The sequence below is a fragment of the Amphiura filiformis genome, chromosome 2, assembly GCF_039555335.1.
Source record: "Amphiura filiformis chromosome 2, Afil_fr2py, whole genome shotgun sequence".
NCBI classification, from domain to species: domain Eukaryota; kingdom Metazoa; phylum Echinodermata; class Ophiuroidea; order Amphilepidida; family Amphiuridae; genus Amphiura; species Amphiura filiformis.
Window position 1 is genome coordinate 45,166,243 of NC_092629.1, and position 27,622 is coordinate 45,193,864.

Consider the following 27,622-nt stretch of genomic DNA (forward strand, 5'->3'; position numbering starts at 1 on the left):
TCTCATTAAAAATTCTGTTATATCGCCCTCTGTAAATCAAGAAAGAAAGAGAGCAAGCGTCTGTCACTGTGTGGTTGAAGAAAATCTCATTAAAAATTTCGTTACAGCGCCCTCTCTACATCATTATCGTCCATCATGGCGCACCAAGCCTTGTTTGACGCTTTGGCAGGTGAGTTCAAAATTTAATCATTTTATCACTAATTACACGATTTCATTCCAAATTATGTTCACAAAATAAAAGAAAAGACTTTTCTTGATGATATGTTTAAGTTTCGTTACATTTGATGCGTGTATAAACCCACACATAGATGTTAACTTCGGCATTCATTTTGCATTTTTACTGTACACCATGTATGCTGGCTTACCGCCGCTTCTGAAAATTCTTGCAGAGAACAACAGCGATTTTGCACGTACATTGAGAAATGTAACATGATATTTCGAATACCACATCCATGACATATGGACATGAATATCTGTACTATCACACTTAAAAATAAACTCGTAATTTACACGAAATAACATACTAAATTAAGGTTTAAAATGTAGCGAAATTCGTGTTTAGAAAGGGGATGATTTTGTCGACAATTTGATGGAACAGCGATAGCCGGCGTGCGTATTTGAGGGGGTGTCATGGCGGCTAGTGGAATTGCAATCAACAAAGGCCATTGGGGTTTGGCAGGTCGGCCGTGGCCAGTGGTGGGTGGATGACGCATGGGATTGACTGTGCGTTCAGTTTAGTGATCAGTTAAAAGTTTACTTATTTGCTGGTTGACTAAACTGCTATTTTTATTCCTGTTGGGAGGACTCAAATTCTCATGAGTGAAAGATTCATCAGTACTCAGACAGTAGGGATACTAGCTCTTTATCTGGATGTCATGAATGTACGTTATACCAGTAGTTCATGAGTTTCCAAAAGTTTGAAATTTTTTTTTCAGGAGATATCCACGATAAAATCTTATTCCAAAAATTAGTTGATTCCGATTTTGCGTAATATGCATGATTTATTTATGTAATAAATTAATGTAATAATAATGATTTATTGTAATGTAATAATAATGATTTATTTATGCAATAATTTTTGAATGGCCCGCCAAAAATCCCTTGCCGTCTCGGCCCGTCAAAAAATCTTTGCCCCCCCCTTCCAAATTTTTTTGATCCCAATTTGCATATTATAAATTTAATGGTCTATATGTTGCGAGCGTAGCGAGTAGGAAAATTTGCATTTAAAGAGTTTCCGTAGACGTAGTGTTTTCCTAAGCCTTTTTAGGCCAATTACAATTGATCCTTAGTTTCCTGTTTCCCTCGCGCGTCCAAAATCAAGAATGGAAAAATATTTAATTATTTTATTTTTATTTAGGTATTTTCATCTTTTAATTGACTTTTTAATTACTTTTATTTGCTAATATCTGTTTTTGATCATCTCAACTTTGATTATCTATACTATTAAAGAGGAACTTGCCGATAATCGATACTTTGAAGAGGAACTGATCGATTCATCGGTATCATCTCGGAGATTATAGATAAATTATAAATTAATAATCTATACTAGGCATGTTCACAAAATTTTCAAGTAGGATATTTCACATGGAAATTATTTTGTTTAAAAAGGTGATTATTTAACTTAAAAATGAGGGGTCAACCATGTCTGTAGGTCAAAAATTAGCGAAGTTATGGGCAAATGTCTGTTTTAAAAAAAACATGTAATGCATCATTTTTCACCACGGCGATCCATTTTACACAAAGGCGATTTTATTTTATGAAATCTAACTTTCACTGCATGCTGACTTCTGTATCAAGGATAAAGTACCGGCACATTTTAGACTACGTCGTCAAGTTTCTGGTGTCCAAATTTCAAATTTTTGTATTTCCCTTTTTGGATTGAATGTCGCCCTCTATAATAAGGAATGTGGACATGTCTATCTATACTATTAAAGAGGAACTTGCCGATAATCGATACTTTGAAGAGGAACTGATCGATTCATCGGTATCATCTCGGAGATTATAGATAAATTATAAATTAATAAATAGATAAATAAATAAGTTCTAGCATTTCCAGATGAATGGTAAATGCATAGATAGATAGATAAATTAATAAATACAAATAATTATTTGGATTTATTCGGTAGATCAACCAATGGTGGCCCGCTTATTTACGGTCCGTTGCTGCGTTGCTATGCGCGGATTACGCACAGGTCGTGGCAACTTCCCGACGCGCTAATGGTAACAAAACTTCCAGTTTCATCTAAGACGGAAAATATCACATCTCTTAGACGGAACTAACAAATTAATGGCTGAGACAAAGGTGGTTTTAAGTTACGTATTTTGAAAATAAATGGTCCAAGTGATCTAATAATTTTGAAAGTGATATTAGTTTATCCGTTCGTGGTGACTTTCGACGGAGAGTGGGCATTATGCGGCATGGTAACCGTAACGGCTATAATAATAAATCAACTGCATTCGTTTATGCAAATTATGACTTTCGGAAACTTCTTTTGTGATGACTTTCCGAAGATTTTAAATTCAAGGTAGGCCTAGGCATATATACGGTATTGGAAAGTAATTTGAGTTTATTCGTTTGTCATGTTGTGATGAATTTCGATGTGGAGTGTGGGACATTATTAGCAGATTATAGCATGGTATAAAACCGCAACCGCTAAATATCCGTGGCGTAGATTTCTTTTTGACATTAGGGGAGGGATGAAAACATTTCTTGAAGTAGGCATATTAATAGTGAATCCGCATCTTTTGGCAACATTAACAATGCCATGGCGTAGATTTCTCTTGACATGGCATGGGGGATGGGTCCGTTTAAATCAATTTCTTGCAATAGGCCTACAGTGAAGCCAGCATCTTGGCGACAGAATAATTTATGGCAAGCTAATTAGGCCTACTGGTGAATTATATTGTGCAAAAGTGGAACAAATTCGCACGAAGGCCATAAAAATTGGCACTTTTAGTTTGGCCAAAAATGAGGTTAATTTTGTCAGAAACCCACATCTATTATACATGTGTGAACTTGGGGTGATTATACGGACCATTGACCTTATCAAAACATTGGGGGGGTTATACCCACCCCAACACCGGAATTTACGCTATGTAACTCAACCTTCTTGAAACCCAATGTTGCTATAGGCCTACTTGATGAAACAGAAACACATATAAAAAAAGAACGAACGAAAGAAATAAAGGAACCCACATACATGCGTCAACATGGAGGTGATTCAGTAGATCATGCCCCTTATCAAAATATTGAGGAATTTATTACTCATCCCGGGATATATGCCTATGTAAAGAAAGAAGAAGGAAGGAAGGAAAAAAGGAAGGAAAGAGGGAAGGAAAGAGGGAAAGAAAGAGGGAAAGAACGAAAGAAAGAAAAAAAGAAAGAAAGAAAGAAAGAAAGAAAGAAAGAAAGAAAGAAAGAAAAAGAAACAACGGGAAAGCAAGAAAGAGAAAGGGAGAGAGAAACGAAAACAAAGAAGAAATAGACAGACAGAAAGAAAGAAAGAAAGAAGAGAGAGAGAGAGAGAAAGTGAACAAGCAAGAAACAGAAAGAGAAATGGAACGCAGGAAAGAGAGAAACTGAAAGAAAAAGGGAAAGACAAAGAAAAAATAAGTAAAAAGGGGAAGGAAAGAGGGAAAGAAAGAAAGAAAGAGGGAAAGAAAGATAGAAAGAAAGGGAAAGAAAGAAAGAAAGAAAGAAAGAAAGAAAGAAAGAAAGAAAGAAAGGGAAAGCAAGAAAGAAAGTGAGGGAAGGCAAGAAAGGGAGGGAAAGCAAGAAAGAAAGGGAGGGAAAGCAAGAAAGAAAGGGAGGGAAAGCAAGAGAGAAAGGGAGGAAAGCAAGCAAGAAAGAACGGGAAAGCAAGAAAGAAAGAACGGAAAGCAAGAAAGAAAGAACGGGAAAGCAAGAAAGAAAGAACGGGAAAGCAAGAAAGAAAGAACGGGAAAGTAAGAAAGAAAGAACGTCGTTTGCAAAGTAGAGGCAACAAATGGTAGGCCTACCACATCACTCACCTCGTAATATTTGAGCTGTTAAAAGCGATACCAATTGACATGATTACCATTTCCATCGTTTATACTAACCGATCCCGTTTACTAACCGCTCCCATTTACTCATCTAGCGGGGGCCCGCGCGAAGCGCGGGTACCCGCTAGTGAATATAAAACAAGAACATTGTAGGGTCCCCTACTAATATTAATGTAAAAATCAATTATAAAGGTAAAATAATTAAATCCGTTGTCTTAGTCAAAATGACCAAATGGACTGTTGATAATAGTCACGACCACATTTTCAAAATAAAGAAAGTAATAGATAATTAATAATTAATAGATAATTAATAATTAATAATTAAAAGTCACCTCGTCCTTTATTTTCAAACTTGAAACAGGAAACTAAGAATTAATTGTGAAGGGCCTTAGAGTGTTTTATTTAAAAGGCCCCCATGAATGTGTGTTAAAATCCTTGCCCGCCCCCTCGGCTGGCCAAAATTGCTTCCCCCTTTCGCTTGCAAAAATGTGTTGCCTTCCCCCATTTTACCCTCAGGGCTCATAAAAATTCCACAGCCCCTGATTGCTCCATAGTCGAGTCATAGACAATGTCATGATGTGTTGGAATTGGAATGGGGGGGGGGGGCAAAATCAACCAATTTTGTGCACCAAAATGGGGAAATTTTAATAATTTGGGTTTTTTCTCGGGGGGGGGGACAAGATTAAATAATGCCTGATTACGGTATGTGTATTGCTCCATAGACAATGTCATGATGTGTTGTAATTTTTTTTGGGTACAATTACTGAATAGGGTACAGACTTGAGTCCAGTCCTCGTTTAAGGAGTTTAGGGTTATGGGTTATGGTTGGGGTAGGGCAGTCTTGTAATAAGACTAGTACTAGTAGAGGAGAGTTGCATCTTATTCGGCAATCGCTCCGTAATTCAAAATTGATGATATTTTTGTTAAACAAATTAATCTGCAAGAATTTTTTTATACCTAAACATTATATGCAGCCAGATGTTTCCAGTGGTATAAAAATCACAACTTTTTTGGAGAAAGGTGGGGGGATGATGCTGTGGATCACAAAATGCCCTTTTAGTCTCTAGTGCTCAAGTTTCGTTTGATCTACAAATGCAACTATCTTTTACTTTAGCTTTGTTTTGGACAAGTTTTGTGTTGGACTTGGTTTGATTGGATAGCTTTGGATGTAACTGGTTCAGTTGTTTGCTCAGTTTTGCAAAGAAGTTGTTAATTTTAGACAGTGGCTGTGCCAGGAATTTTTTTTTGGGGGGGGGGGGGTGGGGAGCAAAATCAACATTCAACAAATTGCAGCAAAATGTGGACATTTTCATAATTTGGGTTTTTTTACTTGGGGAAATGGGTGGGGGGGAAGAGTTCTAACTGGGGGAATTTGTCCATCTGAGTTTTTATCTGACTAATCCCAGCAATTGAAGATGAGAACCAAAACATTAATTTTATAATATGACCTAAGAAAAGAATAATGAGGGGTATATAATAAACTTGGAAATTCTGTTACATGTAATTTATAAAGTCTTGGAAATATGATTTAAAAATCTCTAGTCTTAAGAATGGTGTGAAAAAATCACCCCTTTCGTAAAAATACATACCCCTGTGAATAATGAAAAGCGACCTTGTCCCTTTTTTTAGGTGTCCAATTGGAAACTAATGGAAGAGGGAGAGGAAGGTGGGATGGACAAGGTAGGTAGCCTGGCAATCAGAGAAGATATCGTACTCTTCCCATAATGCATTTCTCACATTTCAATTTTCTATACTGATTTGCTATCTGTGTCTCCTCTCAAGAACGAGAGTAACTCTATGTTGGATTTCACAGTGGCAGATTTGAGTCGCGCGTGATAACCGGATCCTGTGAGTCTTATACACACACGTAGAGGGGCGATTTGTCCGTACGCTGGCAACGCAACCAAGTAAACGCACTGATTAGAATCTGCTGCAAAAGCCTGCAAAATCCAACATGGTGTTACTCTCAACTTTAGACGAGACAAACTATAGTGACAAAATGCACCTCAATGGATAGAGCACGTCCAGATCTTTCAAAATGTGTTTATTTCTTGACTATTAACTAGGGCTCAACCGAAGTGGCATTTGACCAGCAATCCAATATCGATTTCATAATATTGGCCGATGTACGATCTGATATCGGTAAAAAAAAATTGTTTTTTTTGTTCTATAAATTTCCAAAGTTTTTGGCAGCTTTGAAGAATCATTGGACCTATGTAGTGCTAGGATCATTCACAGTTAATATGAAGCAAACAAATTGAAAAATATTACGAAAAAATCGGAAACTCAAAATAGGTTTCAGGGGTTCTCCAAATCCGCCCGAAAAAAAATCTGTTTTTGTTTTTATACCGATATCCGATCCGATATTGATATCAAGAATATCTGGCCGATATGATATCCAATCCGATTATCTGTTGAGCCCATCTATCAACCCATGTTTAGCCAGTCTATTCTCAAAATGAAAATGAAGGGAACCTGTACAAAATAATACGAGTGTCATTTTGATGAAATGAGGTGATATATTGCAAAGGATTCTGGGAAGGGTAAGACATCTTCTCTGCCTGGCAATTTTATAGGTGGTGGTGGTGAACTTTTAAATTTCTTATTCTTTTAAATTGATGTTCAACAACAAGATATATTTTCCATACAAAATATTGTCACAGTCTATATTTCTTCAGAATATTTTTTAATGGGAGTAAAATTGGTCCCAAAAAAACAAATTGTGTGTGTGCCCCACAGGAAACAAACCTGCCTGTTTGTTTATTTGTTTTCATCCTTAGGCCTGTAAGTTTGTAACATGGCTATTCCAGTTGAAATCCATACACCAGGAAGGCTTGATTTTAATCTCCCACACAGGGAGTGTGAATTTCAAATGGGTTTACATGAATTCCATTTGAAATCTACACCCCCCTGTGTGAAAGATTAAGATCATCTTTTCCTGGGGGTGTATGGAGTTCAACTGGAATGGTCCAATTGATGTGGGTGGTATGTGGGTTATTGATTGTGTTGTTTTTCTGTTATTCAGCTGGCATGGACAGCCAGGCCACGGCAATGGCTGTTCAATCATTACTTGAAGCTCAACCAGTACAGGATAATACAAGCCCAGGTAAGGCAATACTACACATGTAAGACCAGGGTAAGGCAATCTAAGTTAGATAAGATAAAAATCCCTTTAAAAGGGATGTACCGGTTTTTGAAACTGTGGTTAGCGCATGTTTTCTTTATTTGGCCAGTTCTATATCTCTGATTGATAAAAGTAGATATATGAACTAATTACCCGGTACTTTGTAATTAAAATACTTTTGATTGGATTGTTTCCATTTAATTTAATGTTACCAAATCATCATTAATATACCCGGTGTGACAGGTATGATTTTAAACACAAAATGGTTCAATTGTTTAATCTCTGATTGACCTTTGGAGGATAAACAGCGCTCAAAATGAAAGGGGACTCAGGGCGATTTTCCCCCAAGTATAGCAAAATAGCCCTCAAAATTGATCTGTTACGGAGGCCATTTTAAATATAAACGAGGCGCTGAAAAGAATTATTTTAGGGCTTCAAAGTAAATGGGAATTCAGCCCCCGAAATCCTGCAAGTACATGTAGGCTCAAAAGTTAAATTATGGGGGAAATGTAGCCCCCAAAATTTAAAAAAGTATTTTGAAGTATTGGTGAAAATACAATATTATTATTAAATTCTAAACAAAGCTACCTGCTTGTAAATCAAAGACCACACTTGGGAAGATATTTCAGTTGCATAAACCACACTGTCTAGATCAGGGCAATAGGCGGCCTGCAGGCCAGCCCGGGTGGGGGGGGGGCACTCAACTTTGGAAGTGACAGGATGTGCAGTCATCTTTTGATGAGAAGGCCCCAAAAAGGGGGTCTTTTCATGAGACTGGGGAAAATCTTACCAAAAAAGGGGGTCTGGGGAAATCTTAACAAAGAAGGGGGTCTTTCAGTGAGACTGGGAAAATTTTAAGAAATATAATGAAAAAAAAAGGGTAATTCGGTGAGAGAGTTCAGTAAAACAAAAAGTGGGTCATTGGGTGAGAAGGAGTTGAAAAATGGGGCTCAATGTGGCCGCATATATCCCTGTCACCCATTTTTGCTTTTTAGTGAGTGCCCCCGGCAGGCCAGATCGCCCTGCCAACCAACTGTAGTTGGCCATTGAACAACTCTGATACAGCAAACATAGCAAGCCTTCAAACACAGATCTTTGAAATGAAGTTGGCCCACTGTGACCCATGCCTGAGCAAATATAATGAGAACCCCTGGTCTATAGCTTATCATGTCACTGATCTGCTTAGAAAGGTGATAGTGCTACATCTAGTTGAAATCCATACATCCCCTATGGAAGAAATGTCCTTAATCGCCCACACAGGGGGTGTAGATTTCAAATGGAGTCACCAATTCAGGTAACCCCATTTGAAATTCACACTCCCTGTGTGGGAGATTAAGGTCATGTGTATGGATTGGATTTCAACTGGATGGCCCATTTATGTTTTTAGCCTAGTAACAGGGTTGTGTTAAAATTTTTTTTGTGTGTTTGTACCAGAACATAATGATGTTAATTTTTGTGGAATCTATTTCTTACTTACTCTCCGATACAGCAGCGGAGGATGATGACGTATTTCAGTGCGGAAAATGCAAAAAGCAATTCACATCTCTGTCCATGTTCATGTCGCACAAACGAGAAAACTGCACAGCACAGAATTCAGTCCCCACACGCCCTCATCCAGTCTCTGCGGTGCCGAGTAACAATAGTGCGTTCACCTCTGCATTAACTCATCATACTCAGTCAGGCATTGGTAGGAATTATGGAACATCACCACTATCACATTCACAGGTAATTGATTGGTTGATTGATTGATTGATTGATCGATCGGAATTAGGTACATTTGCCATACTGCTTTGCAGGAATGACATTAAGGAATCGGATAGCAACGTTTGCACCATATTTTTTGTGGGACGTGAGAGCACATCAGAGACATACCAAATTGCATTCTGAATGGCATGAGAATTTTCAGTCAAAACACTGTAACCGGACAATGCGACATTTGTGATGTCAAAATTCCTGCATTTTTTGTCAAAGGTGTTTTTGTCAAATTGTACATGCTTTTCCAGCTTGTGAAAACGGAATGTATTCTCAATTTCTCATTCCTGCTTACATGTAGGCCTATGCTGCAGCCAGATGAACACATATTCTTAACCAGTGTTCTTAGTCGGTTAATTAACCTCAATCTTACCGGTTAATTAACCGGTTAAGTTAATTTACCGCATCATATTTAACCGGTGGTAAAATAGGTTAATTATGAATTTTGAATAATTCTGATGCTTTTTTAAGTTTTAACATTTTAACACTTCATCTCAAACCCACCCATAGATAAGCATAGGGAAAATGTGCGATTTGTTGAGAGCAAAATACGTGTGGTAGTTTTCGAAAATGCGTAATATGCGCTTTTTTTCCAAAATGCATGAATTCTCTCCCCAGAAAGTTTGGATTTGCAATATTATTTTTTTTTTTTAATTTTCTTTTTTCTCCCATTAGGTCAACAGATAATGCAATTCAATGTTATAGCAAGACGAATGTTGTAAATCTGTTGAAAACTACCTATCCAAGCACATTTTTTGACCAAAATGTAGGTTTTAAAAGTCAAAACTTCCAAGTGTTCCTTACAATATTTTTCAAATTTTATGTCATACAATGGCCAATTCTCTAAATCTCTCTTTATCTCTCTTGCTGGGAAATAAACATTTTTTCCAGGCCTGGCCACACTCATCACTACAGAGTATTGTCACTGATGGGCAGTAACATACAGTATGTGGCTTTGGGTGATACAGGCTTGGATCAAGACTGTTGTAACATTTGAGGAACTGTTATTTACAGTAAATTTGATTCACTAAAAAAACAGCAAACGTTGCAATAATAAGTTGAATTAAATTTTCTGTCTTATTTTGACCTTTAAGACATTGTGCTATTCCAGTTGAAATCCATACACTACATGGAAGACATGACCTTTAAATATATCTCCCACACAGGGAGTGTGAATTTCATAGAATGAGGTGATACCATTTACCATTTAAAATCTACACCCCCTGTGTAATAGATAAGGGTAATGTCTTGCATATGTATGAAGTGTATGGATTTCAACTAGAATAGCCCATTAAGGGATGGGGTATGAATGTTTGGACAGTATTTATTGTGGGACATTAGAGCACATCAGACATATCGAATTGCATTCTGAATACGAAGAATGTCCTTCTGATATCAAATAATTTTGATTTTTTGAAATTTGCAATGTAATACACATTTTATGGCAAATGATTAAAAATTGATATTTTTGATATTTAACAGTACTCGAAGTAAACTTTATAAATCTGATGATTTATACTTTTAAAGTGTATGTAGGTGGGATGAAAAACCGACGATCAATTGAAAATTTTGACCTTTCGTATTGAAGATATGGATTTTTTTCCCAAAAACACAAAAATAAATTAGGTCTTTTTGGGAAAAAAATCCATATCTTCAATATGTAAGGTCAAAATTTTCAATTGATTGTCGGCTTTTCCTCCCAGCTACATACATGTACACTTTAAGAATATATCATTAGATTTATAAAATTTACTTCGAGGACTGTTATATATCAAAAATGTGATAAATATCAAATTCTAATAATTTGTCATAAAATTTGTATTATATCGTGAATTTCAAAAAAATGAAAATTATTTGATATCAGAAAGACATTCTTCGTATTTAGAATGCAATTCGATATGTCTGATGTGCTCTCATGTCCTGCAAAAATACTGTCAAAATGCTCATTCCAGATCCCTTAACCCAACTACTGCTGATTTTTTTTTAATTTAATTTTTTTTAATCAGATTTTTTTTATTTAAATCAATTTTTTATGCATGCATGCTAAACTTCAGAAAAATAAAGATGCTTTCACACAAAAATGATTGTAATTCATCTCAGAAACCTACAATTTTTCTATCATCATTAAATTGAAAGTGTAAGGAAGACAATTTTGCATCTTTTAAGTTGATTTACAGGGTACCACAAAATTCATAGGGTGGGAAAAGTAAAATTTGGTTCAAAATAATAAAATGTTGTTCCTCTCTTACATACAAGTGTATTTATTGTAACAACGTTCAGTTAAAACCTTTTCAGATGTGCTAAGTAAGAATATTGGCATATTGAATGCATCATCCAAAAAGGCAGTAGTGCCCATGGGTATAACCCTGTCCACACGGGACAGGTATTGACTGTAGACGACAAGTTCCAAATGTTTTCTAAAAATTAAAATATTTCAGAATTGTACATTTTTATGACCATATTTGGAATCAGCATGAAAAATGCATTAACATGAGTACTAACAAGCCCAGTATAGAGGCCTTGCATGTGACGTATCATCCCGTAAATATGGCGGACTACTCAAATGCATTCAACAAAAGCATGATTGCAATCTACCGTGACAGTTCGTCTCGCTCCATATAACCCTGCACTACGATCGAATAGGTTGATGACAACATTTGATTGAATGGACTGCACTCCGCCATAACTACGGTGAAGGACACCGGTTCAAATCCTTTGTTTGGAGCCAATCGATAAAAAGAATGCAAGGCCTCTATTGGTCCAGTGGTATTAAGATAGCTCTTGATATCTTGAGAAAATATCTGTAAATTTGAACTCTTTATAGATACAATGTAATGCAAAAATGATTTCACTCTCTAGTCTATACATGATTTCTCCTCCAGGTATCCAATGTTGTTTTGGGTGAAGAAGTCTTGATATCCCCATATTCCAGCGTAGAGCAGAATCTGCTGCAGAGCAGTGTTCTCCAAGCATCAGGACCATTCCTTACATCTCAACCAAGTACATCCCGCATTGGCACATCCACCACTCAGCATCAGCACCAGCATCAACAACATCATCAGCATCAGCAGCATCATCAACATCAACAGCAGGTAATTAATGCCGTCACAGTGGTGGTGGTGGTGATTTTGTTAAAAAATTTATACCAGTTCTTAGTTACTTATGTACGGAAACTCTTCTGCACTTGCTGAAAGATCATTTTGCCAGTATTTTAGATTTTTAGATTCCAATTTTGACATACTTATGAAAACAGAACTTCAAAAAAGCTGACAGAAAATTATACATTAGCAAAAAAATATTCTCATGTATTTTGTGTCACCCTGCCATAATTTGGACAACTTGTCCAGATTTTGTTCTGGTCTTTTTTTCAGAAAAAGTATAATTTAACCTATCTGTGACGTACGGTTCTTGAGTTATTAACAAAGAAGGTCAAAGGGCAAATTTTGACCTCCACAGGAGTCAACATCGTAAAAATGCTCCGATTTAAACCAAAGATGTCTCAAATTGTTCCTCATTAAAACAAAATAAAGAAAAGTTTGCCATCTTAAATGTTTTGTTTCTTTACTTCAAAGGGCATGGCTCCCTAAGTATGTCATGACATTTTTTAATTTGAAATTGTCGTCTGTAGTCGACACCTGTGTGAAAAGTGTTTTACATCAATTTTGACATTACAATGTTTTCCAGCATCACCAACCATATTGCACATCAGGAAATTTCACACCGGGCACAATTACGCTCCACAATGCGTCTGCTCCCCAACCGCCAGTCTCGCATCCCGCAAAATCTCGTCCTTCACCAGTCTGTGCGGCAACCATCAATATAACAGAGAGCGCGCTATCACAAGTAACCCAAGAGATCCTAGGTGCTGGTAGGCACAGTCCAACAAGGCAGATAGGCCAGGTGCGGGGAGTCAACTTCATCCATAGTCCTCCTCCTAGAGGAGTTCCAGGACGTAAGAGAAAGGAGCCTGCTCGTCCCAAAAAGGAAGGTAAGTTCAAGTTTATATATTTTTTTAAAAATTTATGTCAAGGCTTGTCAAGGCATTAACAGTGTTAACATTACACTGGTTTGAAATTTCCATCGGTTGGCACTTAAGGTCTGTTCGTACTACGCCGCAATTGTGGTGCGTTGTCGCACTGCATCGTACTGCAAAATACTACATTACCGTACCGCAATGAAGTTTTTGCGGCATAGCATGAACGGACCTGACAAATGACAAGTGGAGTGGAACAACAGGGACTATCTTTTGGAATTTGCAGGAGAGCATTAAATAGCTCTCCTGAAGCCTTCAATGAGAGCTGTTTAGAGCATTTACAATAGAATGGAAGAAGAGAATGGTCAACTAAGGAGAGCTAAAAATCACTCTCCTATATCAGATTTAAGGAGAGCAGTCGAGAGCGATTGCTCTCGCTCTCCTCAAAAGGCAGTCCGTGGAACAATACATCTTTCATCGAGGGAATATATTTCTATCATTACACAAATTAAACACTTTGTCCAAAATGATTGAATTTCTATGAAGAAGTTTGTTATGTTATTGTGCAGTTCACATCTCAGGAATATTAACATCTCAGGAATATTTCACTCAATTTATCCAAAATTGTCTGTAATTTAATCAGCGAGTCCATGAATCGTACTAAGGAGCATTCAACTAATAGAGGTTGCTGCTTTTGAAAGCATGTATAAATGTTTCATGTTGTACATTTGTGACACGATCTGGTCCATGGGGGCCAAAGGAGGCATTTTTGAAAATTGAGTTACTGTAATTATTACATTATACATGCAATAGGCTATCATTTACTGAAAACACCAAAGGTGTAGCATACTTGGTTCGAAAGATATGAAGTTTTTTGATGTCCATTTTCTTATGTATTTTATTGTTTTTTACTCCATATTGTTACCTTTATCTCAGTTTCAAATTTGCCACCTTTGGCCCCCATGGACCAGATCGTGTCACATTTTTTTTCTTACACCCCCTATAGAAGACATGACCTTAATTTCCCACACAGAGGGTGTAGATTTCAAATGGAGTCCCCCATTCAGGTAACGCCATTTGAAATTCACACTCCCTGTTTAGAAGATTAAGGTCATGTTTTCCATTGGGTGTATGGATTTCAACTGGAATAGCTCATTTCTTGGCCAGACAAGATTCAACTTGATTGTGTTATAAAATGGGTCACACTAATACTCAGTGCTTTTTATATGAGTCTTTATTTGTATTTTCTTTATTTAAGTGATGCCGACAAGTACTAAAATTTATTTTGTTTTGATTGCGCAGGCAAACTGAAGTGCAACTACTGTGAGAGGACGTTCAACAAGAACTTTGACCTGCAGCAGCATGTGCGCTCACATACTGGCGAGAAACCATTTCAGTGTATCGTATGCGGGAGGGCGTTTGCCCAGAAATCCAACGTGAAGAAACACATGCAGACGCATAAAGTCTGGCCGGCTGGCAGAGCACCAACACTACCCGATATGGTTAGTTGAATCTTGAGTAAATTTTAGAAACTGTTTTAGTGCATGGTTTGTGGGAGGCAGTGTTCCTTTTAAAGGATCTTGTTGTTTGACTAATTTGACCATTAAGGGCCCATATCTATTTACCAGTGCACATCCTTCCCCAGCCAAGCAGCAGCAAGCTGCAGCTTACTGCAGTCACCATGCTTGAGCTCCCATTGAATGGGCTATTCCAGTTGAAATCCACACTACCCCTGTGGAAGATGTTGAAAAGATCTTCCACAGGGGGAGCATGTGTTTCAAATGTAATCAAACGTCGGTGTATCTTCATCTATGTAAACATTAAAATACCAAAGGGAAGAAAATTTGCGTAACATCTTGAAAAGCGCCCTCACGCTCAATTTTGACCCAAAATGGCAATTTTTACGAAAACGTAATGTCCGATTTTCATGAAACTTTCAAAATTAGGTATCTTTAGCTCATTTACATATATTTAGACACCAAAATCATAGCAATATGCCAGAAAAGGAGTACTATGAAGGATTTTGTACTCAAACCCACTCCTCCACAAAGATAAGGTATGGTGACACAAGAGGGCGCTGCACACTTTTTTCTCGGACCCTTGCCAAAAATTTTGTCATTTCATGCTGAGATAGGGCAAATGGAATAAAAAAACTGTTTAGAAAATCAAACTAAATATCACCCATGTATAGCCCACTGCTAATCCCAATGAGGGATTCCCCAGATATGCTGGGGAAAGATGTGCATTAGAAATTAGGTATGGGCCCTCATTGAGATTTTTGGCCAGAGGCTTAGGCCAAAAATATGGTCAAATTGGACTGGAAATTTCTTTTTGCCTTTTTCTTCTTGGTAGACTGCTCAACAATTGAAGACCTAAAAACTTAACCCCATAAGAACTACCTGCCTATTGGTCAAAAAGAAGTTTTCATTATCAATTGGACCAATCAGCAACATTTTTAGAATAATTTTGCCACGCAAAAACTTGGGGTGAATTATTTGCAAAGCTCCAATCTGATTAGTGATTAAAATGAAGATATCAAGTTATTGGCCAATCAGAGGCAATCTTAGATCGGCAGGTAGTGCTCAGGGGTTAAAAGAGGTTAAGTCACATTGAGAGCATTTGTGACCTGCTACAACGAAATGAGCGTAAAGTTTCAAGTTGGTAGTTTCAAGACGCTCTGGCATTGGCGTTCTTTGTTTCACACGCACCTGCTGCCCTGCTCAAGCCAGAAGTATACATGTCTCTATGTCCTTTGTGAATGGGGGCGCAATGGGACCATTCACGAATGACATACTACTGGCTTGTACATGTGCGCTGCAAACCAAGAACATCAGTCAGCCAGGATGTCTTGAAACTACCAACTTGCGACTTAACACTCATTTCGTGGTAGCAGATCCCATTTCTAGATAAATGGCAACGAAGGTTGACACATTAAATTTCACATGCGCATGTTGTTAAGTATTCGGAGAATATTTATTGAAAAAAAAAATCATGCAGTAGTTGGCAGTGACGTACAGCACTGCAAGTACTCTCTCTTGCACTGGTCAATGCGCACATGTCCTGTTTATGAGGGACATAGGCAGGGGTTTGTGTTCCCTTTGTTATAGCAAAACAAAGCTTTGATGCGTAATCGGCCAATCAGATTATCAGTCTGTTGTCATTATTGTGGGACAATTTAATTAGGACCCCCTTCTGTGTTTGCGCATTGTACACGCACCAGGTGTAATTGGCCAATCAGATTACCGGTGCATGGTTATGATTTTGAGACTATTGAATGAGCCAATCGCAGGGCCGTAGCAAGGTTGAAAAATGTGGGGCGGCCATCATAAATGTGGAGCGGCCAAAATATAAATATATGCCCAAATTGAAATAAAGATATAAAGAAAAACATAACAAATTTCTCAAAAAGTGGGGCGGCCATGGCATCCCCGGTCGCCCCGCTTGCTACGGCCCTGGCCAATCGGGACACCTTTCTTTGTTTACGCATTCTACACGCACCATGTGTAATTGGCCAATCAGATTACCGGTGTATTGTTATGATTTTGAGACAATTGAATTTGCCAATCGGGACCCCTCTGTGTTTACGCATTGTACACGCACCATGTGTAATTGGCCAATCAGATTATCTGTGTATTGTTATGATTTTGAGACGATTGAATTAGGCTCCGTCTGTTGTTATTGTTGCGGGACGATTGAATTAGCCAATCGGGGCTCCCACTTTTGGGCTTATGCATTATATGTGCACCATGGGCAAGAAATAGCTGTACTTCTCTGCTAGCTCATGTAGGAAGTCAGGGTTGCTTGATCACATTGATTTAAACAGTGATTTAAATCACATGATCTTTTTTTTAATCACTGATTTAAATAAATCTGCATTAATTAGCCTATTTCTTATGTTCTTTATCATTTTTTAAATAACTTTAAGAACCTTTGTAAGTCTTTTACAAGTTAAGATTTTTTTTCAATGGAAATCACCTTGATTTATCTCAAATTTTCACATGATTTATTCAAGATTTCATATCAACAATATTTTGCATTGGAGTGACAAGTTGTTTGATTTTTATTCCATAATTACATGTAGATTGGCAATTCTTTGGCATTGTGTTCAGCTGCTTTGGTTGACTTTAGCGTACATGTTATGTGGTTGGGGATAAAAAAAAACCAATTTGGTTTTTTAAAGCCTGATCAATAATTATTTTTTAATCAGATTTTGTTAATTTAAAGTTTAAAAAAATCAGCAACCATGTACAGGAAGTGTTTACTCAAAATGATGGTGTTCACCTTTAACCCCCTGAGCACTACCTGCCGATCTAACATTTCCTCTAATTGGTCAATTACAGGATATATCTTGTAATTCAATCAGAATGGAGCTTTGCAAATAATTCACCCCATTTGTTTTGTGTGGTGAAATTATTCCAACAATGTTGCTGATTGGTCCAATTGATAATGAAAACTTCTTTTTGGCCAATAGGCAGGTAGTTAAATATATTAGTTATCCCTTGTTTCTCCTAGCCAATCATCAAGAGCCCACCAGCACCAGATCCTGGAGGTATTCCAAACACAGTGAATACAGAAAAACAAGATGTACCAGCAGGTCCAGCAACAGAAGGACCAGCACCAGCACCAGCACTAGCACCAGCTGCAGATGCAGATGCACCAGCAACGGAAGCACCAGCGACAGAGACTAGCAACACTGGAATGGAAGATGGAATGGCAGGTGTTGGTGGTGGTGATGAGAAAGAGCATATTGTGATTGACAGCTCCTATTGTTGCCAATACTGTGGTATAAGATACAAGAATTTCTTCCTACTCAAAACCCATATGACGACACATAAGAATGAACAGGTAGGAATGATTGAATACATGTACTCCCCCATTCCAGGAAAATACAGAACTAATTTTTTTGGATTAAAAAAATATTATCCAGTTTTGCCAAATGAAACATGGCTTAATCCTAATCCTTGACTTTTAACTGATAACTAGACTGCTTAGTGCCAGAAGTCGGGTAAGTGCAATAGCTGCCCTGCGAACATTTGGCAATTTACACACAGTGTACTCATCTACACATGGCAGCTATTGCACTTACACACTTCTGGCACTGAGCAGTCTAATTGCCATGTTTTGATGTGATGGGTCACCTATTTCTTCTTCATATCTCACCCTCATTTTGTTTCCCCCATTGCAGGTGTACAAGTGCATCTTGAAATCTTGCTCTCATACCTTCAAGGACCTGGATAGTTACTTGGAGCATACTAAGTCACACGAGGCTGAGATGATGTACCGGTGCCATCTGTGTTCCAAGCAGTTTCCTTCTCTCTACGAACTCGGTGTTCACCAATATTCCCATAGCCTGTACCCAAGCCAAGGAGCTCACCAAAAACAAAAGTAAGTTTAATATGTGACCCAATCTGATCCACTCGGGCCAATGTCGGACATTTTGAAAATTAAATTACTACTATTACTAACTTGCTCAGTACATACAATTACTGATGCTGAATCCCCAGATCTCTTGAATACTTGTGTTTTTTATTGTTTTTTCTGCTCACATTTTGCATATATCTCAGTTTCATTATTGCCAACTTTAGCCTGGTTGGACCAGACCTGGTCACATACAGGGTTGTCACCAGGACCAAAAAAGTACTGGTTAAAATATTGAAGGAGAAGCGTAGCGAGCGAAGATCTCGTGCCGCGCACTATCTTTTTAGTGAATGCTAGGGATTGGGGAATAGGCTTTGAGGGTACCACCCCCCTAAAAAAAACTTTCTTGCTCTTTTTATAATGAAATATCATCATCCACTTCCGGAAATGTTAAAAAAAACCAAAAAACCTGGTCACATATGTGTACATCCATATCAAAATGATGCACTTGTCGGCTGCTACATGTGTCTCATTTCACATAACAAGCTAGGAATAAATACCAGACTCATCTCAAGTGGAGGTCACTTCAAATGATCCCCAAGTCACATGGTTAAGGAATGTTCTCAGTATTAATAAACCATGTGACTTGGGGATGATTTGAAGTGACCTCCACTTGAGATGAGTCTGGTTTTTATTCCCAACTATTATGTGAAATGAGACATGTAGCAGCCGACAAGTGCATCGTTTTGATTAGGATGTACACATATGAAAAGGAGACTTGGAATATAGTGCACTAATCAGTGATGCCAGTGTGCATTAGGATATTCCATTTAAAATCCACTCTGCCCATGTGGAAGATGTTAGAAATATTGTCTACAGGGGGAGTATGAATTTCAAATGGAATGAATACATTTGGCAGCTCCATTTGAATTTCATACACCCTCTGAGAAAGGTCCAACCTGAATATTCCTCAGAGGGAGTGTGAGTTTCAAATAGAGTTGGATAATGTGCTAATTCCATTTGAAATTCATATTACCCCTCTAGTGTACATGCATGTTTAAAGACATTGTATAGATGGGGCACACATGCATGTCTTCTCAACTACATACATTTATAATAGTAAGAGGCAACTTCAAAACTTGACCGCCAGATGAATCCGGCTACAAACTGGCAGAACGGACTGACAACCGCCAGTTGAGTTTTGAAGCCGTCCCCAAGATATATGACAATGCTTCATAAGGAATGAAATAGAGTTCATGTTTGAGCATTTGGTGCTGTTTATCCCAAACTAAGTTTTAGGCATTTCAAATTTTAGCAAAGTCAGTGTGATGTGTCATTACAAAAAGAAAATGCTAATTTTGTTTGTTTGTTTGTTTGTCTGTTTGCAGATTACACCGGTGTACAGAGTGCAAGAGTAAGTACGCCACAGAGGAAGCATTGGAGCATCATCTAGCCACAACAAACCATCACTTTGCATGCACCCAATGCAAAAAGGTATTTCCATGCGAGCGCTATTTACGGCGCCACCTACCTACACACAGCAGCGTGGGCGAATACGAATGTACCATATGCCATAAGCGATTCAAAACCGATACTTATCTCAAGTCGCATCATTTGATACACACTGGGGATAAACCTTTTAAATGTGCAACATGTGGCACGGCCTTTAATCGCAAGGACAAATTAAAACGTCATGCTATGATTCACGACCCTTTTAAAAGGCACAAATGCCCCTTTAAGATGCTGACAGGGTGTACCAAAGAGTTTAACCGTCCTGATAAACTAGAAGCCCACATTGTGTCGCATTCCGGGATCAAACCGTTCAGGTGTACGGAATGCAACAAGTGTTTCTCCCGAAGACCAAATTTAAACGAACACCTTCGGGCGCACCGGGATGATTACACGTTGCGCTGCGAGATTTGCAACAAGGGATTTGGGCGTAAGAAGCATCTCGAAGCGCACAAAACTCGCGCTCACAACGCCGATTTTGAAAAACGTTGAGATAAGTCTGTTAGAAAGCGTGCCACAGGTGGGGAAGAAAAGGCGTACCAAATCCAAAGCCATCAAGTACGAAGAAGAGGAAGGTGAGGGTGATGACGCGATGCCCATCGTGAAAACAAAAACGAGAGAAGTCAAAATGAGGCACTCTGTCGGAAAAAGCAAGAAACTAAAGAAGAAGAAAAAGTCTAAATCAGTCACAGACCGGATTTATCAGAGATACAGAAAGATCTGGAGATCATCCGATCTGGATTACAGAAGCAGAAAGAAGATCAGGAAAAACTTGACCGAGAGAGGGCTAGCGGGTCATCGGAACCGGGAAGGGAGAAGATCACAGGATCAATGGATCCAATGCCAATTCAAGGTACAGATGCGACCGATGGACAGTTTGGGAATTTAGGGTCGGAAGATGGTGTGTCGGGAAATGATGACACAACGGCTATGGTGTTGCTTAATATGGGCCATGTAGAGTCCGGTCAATCCATGGATACGTCAGGCCAATCCATGGATACGTCAGGCCAATCCATGGATACGTCTGGTTTGAAATCTGATATGTGATCAAAAATTCTTCAGGACAAAAACCTCTTTTTGAATATTGTGGTGTATTTATATATATCATACCATGTCTTATTCTGTGCATGTCATCACAAATGACAAGTTGCCAAATCCATCATAAGTTGCAATGTGAAGTTAATTCTGTCACGTCTCGATTTATTGCAATCGCCTCAATGGCGTAACTTGAAAAAGTACCTGGATCTCCTACAGAAATTTCATAACAAAATGTTTGATTTACCGACAACACAAGTAGTCTCAACCCCTCTCCGGTTTGATCGCGTAACATTCAAAACTCGGCTCTATTTTTACAAGTCCCTTAATGGACTGTCCCCAGTACATGAATGACTGTCTGGTTGTGAAAAGTTTCGCCTTGGCTCAGTAACCACCCGATTTTAACAGTGTTACCGTGTGGTTTCTAAGACACATAATTGTGCTAGGGACAGCTTTTTCCCCATCCATATTTGCAATGCTTACAATGTAGAAAGTCTCTCCTGAAAACATTTCTTTCAATAAGTTGTTTGTTCTTTTTGCTTATGTTTTCCTGATCTTTTCTTTTCCCCCTCTCTCAGTCTCTCTCATAGCTCTTTGTAACTGTTGGCAAAGGCGCAACTGTATAAGTGGTTGCGTTAATGTTTTAAATGCGCAATACACAAAGAAATCAGTTTCACAAAGGCTTTTTGTACAATGTATGATTAATCAGTGAACATTATTAATTGGAATTGATAACTGATAACCGGGACCATAGCTATGTGTAACACATTCTTGTAACTTTATTTTTCTTATGATATGATGGTCCAAAGCTATGTAAACACTCCTTCTGTAATCTGTGATGCAAGTCAAATTTTATGCCCATTTTGTTGTTTAATTAGTACAGTGGAACCTTGTTAACACAACTGTCAGGGCCTCCGATTTTAGTTTGTGTTAACAGTGTTTTGTGTAAATCAGGTTTGAATAATTTATGCTTGGGACTTGAAAAGCATTTTTTAAGTTATCAGGAATTTTGTGTTAACTGATTTTGTGTCAACAAGTTTCCACTGTATTACTACATCAATGTAGTACCGTCATTGAAAAATAATGCTCGTGAAAAACTGTGTATTGCATGAATTTTGGGTAGTTCGAGTAATTAGTCCCAGAACCAAATATTCATTTACTGACATGATCGTGTGTTCTGGGTCTGAACTGTTTCCATTCGAAATCTTGATGGAAAACTGGACAATAGAAGCACATGGTCCTACTTCACAGTTTTTTAATCCCCTCTTCATGTTGCATGAATCATTGTGGCCCATCCTGATGATACTTGAGTGTTTGGACAACCGGAACAGTTTTGACAGGTCTTTTGTCTACCTCTCTGTTTGTAAACAGAAAAGGATGTCAAAATTGTCATCCTCACCGAATAGGAAAGTAACAGGTAACAGGAGTTGTACACCCACGAGTATATGTGACCATCCACCACAAAGTGGTAGTAAAGTCAGCTCTAGATCATTTTCTGTTTATTGCAGATAGTAAAAGAATGCACTTTCAGCTTTAAAATGACACCTCAACCAGCTTCATCGGACATCTGGAAGTCAAGTTATGGTTCATCAAAGGTCACATTCCTAATATACTTTACATAGAAATCCATATACTGTTTTTGATTGTATCTCAAAATGGAAAATGCCGACTTTACGACCAGTCTGTGGTGGATGGGCACATATTATGTATGACATGTGCATTAGGGGTCCATTGATAGAGGGCATGATCAATTGTTTATGCCCAGGGCTTTCAGTGATTATATTTCACCAAATAATAACTAAAAATTAGATGTAAAATTCTTTAAAACTGCATTTTTTTTCAATACCAAAATCAGCAGCCAGCATAAACATTGTTTATGCCTAGCTCTCGACCAAATCATGAGTACCGTTTGATAAGTCAAATATTTGAAATTTGTTTTTGTTCAAGGCACTTGCCGTTACCATGGATACTGTAACCATTCCAAACTAGAGGCAGAATGGTTGTGTGATCATGTTATATGTATTTTCTAGTATTTCTCCCAATAGACCTTTTCAAATCAAGATTGGAAAACCGCAGTATTTATTCAGTAAGCTAGGGGGCCAAATTGGTGCACAATGAGTCAAGCAGAATCACGTATCCTTTTGAGTGAAAATACAAAGTATTTGGCCAAAATTATCACAGAGAAATATTCTCTAAAGGTATTGAACTAACACTATTTGGCACTTTACTATGTGACAGTAAAAGAAAGAAAAATGCAATATCGCAATATGAATATCAATCTCTTGCACAAGCCATACCCAACGCTTGACCGTGTCTTTCACACAGATTTGTGTTCAGACGTAATAGTTGCGTTTGCGTTAGCGTTGATGACCCGGAATTGCAAACAGGGTCATCCATAAACTTCAGAAAACTTCGATGTGAAAAGGTCTATTGCTATGTAGTCCAATCGGCTTCTTTGAAACTGTAGCGACCATGTGTGATACCCGCACGTTCAAAGGGGTGTATCTGTAGGGCGTGGTCACTCCGTGCCACATTGTGCGCTACTGTCTCAAAAAAGCCAAATGGCCACTATATGTGACACGATCAAGGGAAATGAGTCGCATGTCGCTAATATTGATTTTGAGATATTGGCAAAGAAAGTGTTCAAATTCTTTTGTTTTACATTGTTTTCAGCGACGGATAATTTGATGTAACTTCGCAAAGAAAAGTCGTATCAACATGGGGTTTTCAGTTTCTGAAAGCTCTAAATGTCCTCTTTAGGAATGTAAAATGTAAAACTCATTTTCGACCAGGGTCGACATGTGAGTCATTCCCCTTGATCATGTCACATATGTGATGCGATCAAGCAAAATGAGTCTGATGTCGATACAAATTCAAATTCAGTTTTCAGTTTCCTTACATGAGCCATTCTCGGAGCTTTATTTTGCTGAAAATCCCATCAAAATTAGACTTACGGCTCCAGAGATATGACCATTTTAGTGTTGCTCAGAGCAATGAAATGCAAAGGAAGTTGAATACTTTTATTGGCTATATCTCCAAATCAATATTTCCAACATCCGACTCATTTTGCTTGATCACATCACATAATAATTTGATTCAAAAATGTCTCCTTCATATGATTGTAATTATGTGATACTTTCTGTGAAGTATTTCAATCTTAGTCTGCTTTTGTAGTAGCCAATGTGATGTGATTGCTGTAAATATCATGCAAGATAGTAAGGCACTTTTATATTAACTTCAAAAATAATACAGTGGAACCTCGTTAACACAAAATTGTCAGGGCCTAAGATTTTAATTTGTGTTAACAGTATTTTGTGTTATCAGTTCTTTTTAATGTATAAGATATTTTATGTTAACAGATTTTGTGTTAATGAGATTCCACTGTAGATATCTTTGTTAAAATCTTATAAATCATCATTACAGAAGAAATTTCATGTTAAAATCTGTAAAAAGCTTTGAGTAAAACTTTTAAGGAGATAATGTGTGACATGCAAAGGAACATTAACAAGTTGTTGTTCGAGCCGTGTAATTTTAATCTGTAATATATAGCATATTAGAACTCTCCATGATAATAACAACTCCTGAGCCCAGTTGGGTTCACTGATAAACTCTTTCATCCACTTGCCCATGGAGAAAGTACACACATTTTGTTTTTATATTGATGTGATCGGTGATCTCAGCATATTGCCCAATAGTAATATGTATTTGTTTCAGGCATATAGAAAGTTGGTCTCCTCAACAGCCAGTTTGGTTCTGTTCCCTTCACATTAAGTCTGCCAATGATAACGAACAAGATCTTTTTGATAGGCTAACACTTTCCTCATGACCAGCGTTCGAAATTTTGGTTGTCCGTTCGCCCGGGACAACTAAAAAAGTCGCCGGACAACCAAAAATACTGATTCGGTTGTCCGCCGGACAACCATAAATCTGTAGCCAAAAGTCACCTTTGTAGGCCTATGGACAACCAAAAACTTAGACGGACAACCAGAAATTGTAATCCGGTTGTCCGTGGGACAACCATTTATTTTTCCTTAATTCGAACACTGCTCATGACGTCATCCAGCACAACTTTAAACAAGGCTTTTTAATTGGTTAATTAATTCAGCTGCTACATCTATTCAAGAGTATTATTAACTCGGTTGTAAGCTTACCTTTATTTGATACATGCATCATCCAAATTTGACCAGAACCAGTTTCTTATAAATACTGCTTGTGCATGGTAAAAATATTCACATTGTGACAATTGTCATGCATGGCGTGCATGCTGTACAACAATGCTAAAGCGCTATACCGGTGGGTTTTGGCCATTGATCATGCTGATCGCACAGCTGATTAAGACGGGACGTTCAACCCCGAGGTCAATCAAGTTCCTGGACACAACTTTTCAAGTTGTCTTTTCATAGAATGTAAAAAGAGATTTCTTAGCCAATCAGAAATGGTGTTATAAGTCGCCATTGGCAGACTGTTTGTGTAGAGGAAGCGGAACCAAACCGGTTGCTGATACAACTAATAGAAAGATGGCAAGAATCGCATAGATTCTCCTAAACTGATTTGCATGAATCTAATGAAATTCTCATAGACTTTTTGAGCATACGCACAAAGTAATGTATAAATATTTTTAATATTTTTGCTGTGATCGCTACTCGCGGTCAGTGAATCACCTAAAGCATCACTCTTCAATTTAAGGGTGATGTCAGTCAGGGTGCAAAGTTATTATTGTCATTTATATATGTTTACAGAAGCAGGTTATGGGGTAACTGCCAATTGGCATGCTGTAAAAATCGCAATGTTATGTTGTGATAAGAGTGCAATAAAAATAGTAGAACTATGTATTATAGTTACTCAAAACATCTGAAATAATGCTTGATTCTATTCAATAGTAGAGCATGTAAAAGTTATATTTAATCTCCGGTCTCGCACAACTGCTGGTGATAGCATTTTCAGTTTCTGGACCTCTCATTTGAAACAGCCTTCTTCTCTATGTCAGATCACCACCATCAGTCAGCGCACGTTTAAGCAATGTTAGCAATAGGCTTCAACATAAAAAGTCTTAAGTTTTGAGATATTTTCTAAAAATATTAAACCAATACTAGGCTTGTTTATATATACTTATCTTAAAGCATTTTTCATGCTGATTCCACATATGGACATGACAACTTAGAATTCTGAAATTTTTAGGATTTAAATTTTTTTTTGAAACTTGACGTCTGCAGTCGACAGCCGCATGGAGAGAGTTAATAGTTAATCTCTTGTTCTCTTATCATATTATGCATTGTGTTATTTATTGTTTGCTTTGTATTTTGTAAAGCGCCACCTTTGTCTCTAAGTGCGCTTTATAAATATTAATTACTATAGTATAGTAGTAGCTGTAGTAAAAACACAAAAACGTGTTGTAATGTGGTTTATTACTTAGTCGCACCCCCAGTGGCGATCACCAGATAACTTGCTGCTGAAATCTAAACTGCAACAAGAATCTCCTAAACTGATTTGCATGGATCTAATGAGTTTCTCATAGACTTTTTGAGCCTTCGCAATAAGTAATAAATTAATATTTAGATGTGATCGCTACTCACGGTCAGCGAATCGCCTAAATTCTAAACTGCAACAAGAACTCCAAAATAAAGAGACACACTCGTGCCATTCACAACTTAACCATGACAACTTGCCCATAGGGAGGTTTATGAGTGGGTGTATAATGCAGCAGACGCATGTTATGTTGTGCGCATCTAAAAACCTTTACTACTTTGTGCAGCTTGATTGTGTCCAGCTGTAGCAGCATTTTGAGATAAGTTAAATTTTATTATTCAGAGTGTCAGGACTTTTCACACATTAATATCTAATATTTCTTGGAAGTATAAGTTGCATTGTCCAGAATCCTCGACCTGCCACCCTACCGAAGTCAGAAAGAGGGACATTAAGACCAAAACCTTGTACATGTACACAAACCAGGTACTGACAAATTTAAAGACTTGAGGTGTGTAATACTTTCAGAATTCAGAAGATTTGCAGGTCTGAATTTATCACAATATTAATAGAATGCTATATAGCAAAATTTTAAACTGAAATTTGCATAATTTTCTGCTGTTCTTACATTTAAATTTGCCATCACTGAAATTTTCAGAAAACAGGACTGTCCCTCTTTTTCACTTTGGTGAACCCAAAATGGGGGACATATGGCAGGTCTGAATCCTGTTTGATGGTGTTGGATTCTTTCAAGATCTCTTAATGGATGGAGTTGTTGTTCTGCATCCTTTTCAGTTGCCTTATGTGACCTGCAACCACCAAATGAGCGCAAAGTCGCAAGTTGGTAGGTTCAAGACGTCCTTTCTTTCTGTTTGCCGTACATGCTTACAATCCAGAAGTATGTCCTTTGAGAATAGCCTATTGTGCCCCATTGGCAAATGACATACAGACATACTACTGGCTTGAACAGGTGTGTTGGAAACAAAGAACACCAACACAGTAACCAGGGTATCTAGAGACTAGAAACTACCCACTTGTGACTTTATACTCATTTTGTGGTAGCAGGTCACATAAAAAAACAGTAGAAAAACAAAAGGATTTCTCTACTCTTACTGATCTTTTACATACAAGCAACAGGGAAATGTACTGGATCACTGTAAAACTTGTTTTAAGGAGAATTTGCCTATCCAATGTCTCAAAAAAGAGAAAATCATTACAGCCCAGAGGTGGACAATCACATTATGTAGTTTGACAGCTCTGTTTCTGTGTTGTATTCTCATGTTTAATGACTGGGTGGTTATTAAACCTCTGTTCATATTGTAGAACTATGTATACATGTATTTCATCATTAAACTAATGCATGTACTAATACTAAAACTTGTATG

The 27,622-nt window shown here is 37.8% G+C and overlaps 1 protein-coding gene across 1 annotated transcript; it reads left to right on the plus strand.

The window, feature by feature from the left end:
* Positions 1-113: 113 nt before the first annotated feature.
* On the plus strand, positions 114-27,614 carry LOC140146276 (zinc finger protein 341-like). Its single transcript, XM_072168064.1, is given in 12 exon segments — positions 114-169; positions 5,653-5,703; positions 7,049-7,129; positions 8,637-8,872; positions 11,782-11,991; positions 12,584-12,887; positions 14,175-14,374; positions 17,385-17,717; positions 18,058-18,257; positions 19,619-20,203; positions 20,205-20,433; positions 20,436-27,614. Coding segments are annotated over 12 exon segments (2,814 nt in total). The 5' UTR covers positions 114-135; the 3' UTR covers positions 20,787-27,614.
* Positions 27,615-27,622: the final 8 nt, after the last annotated feature.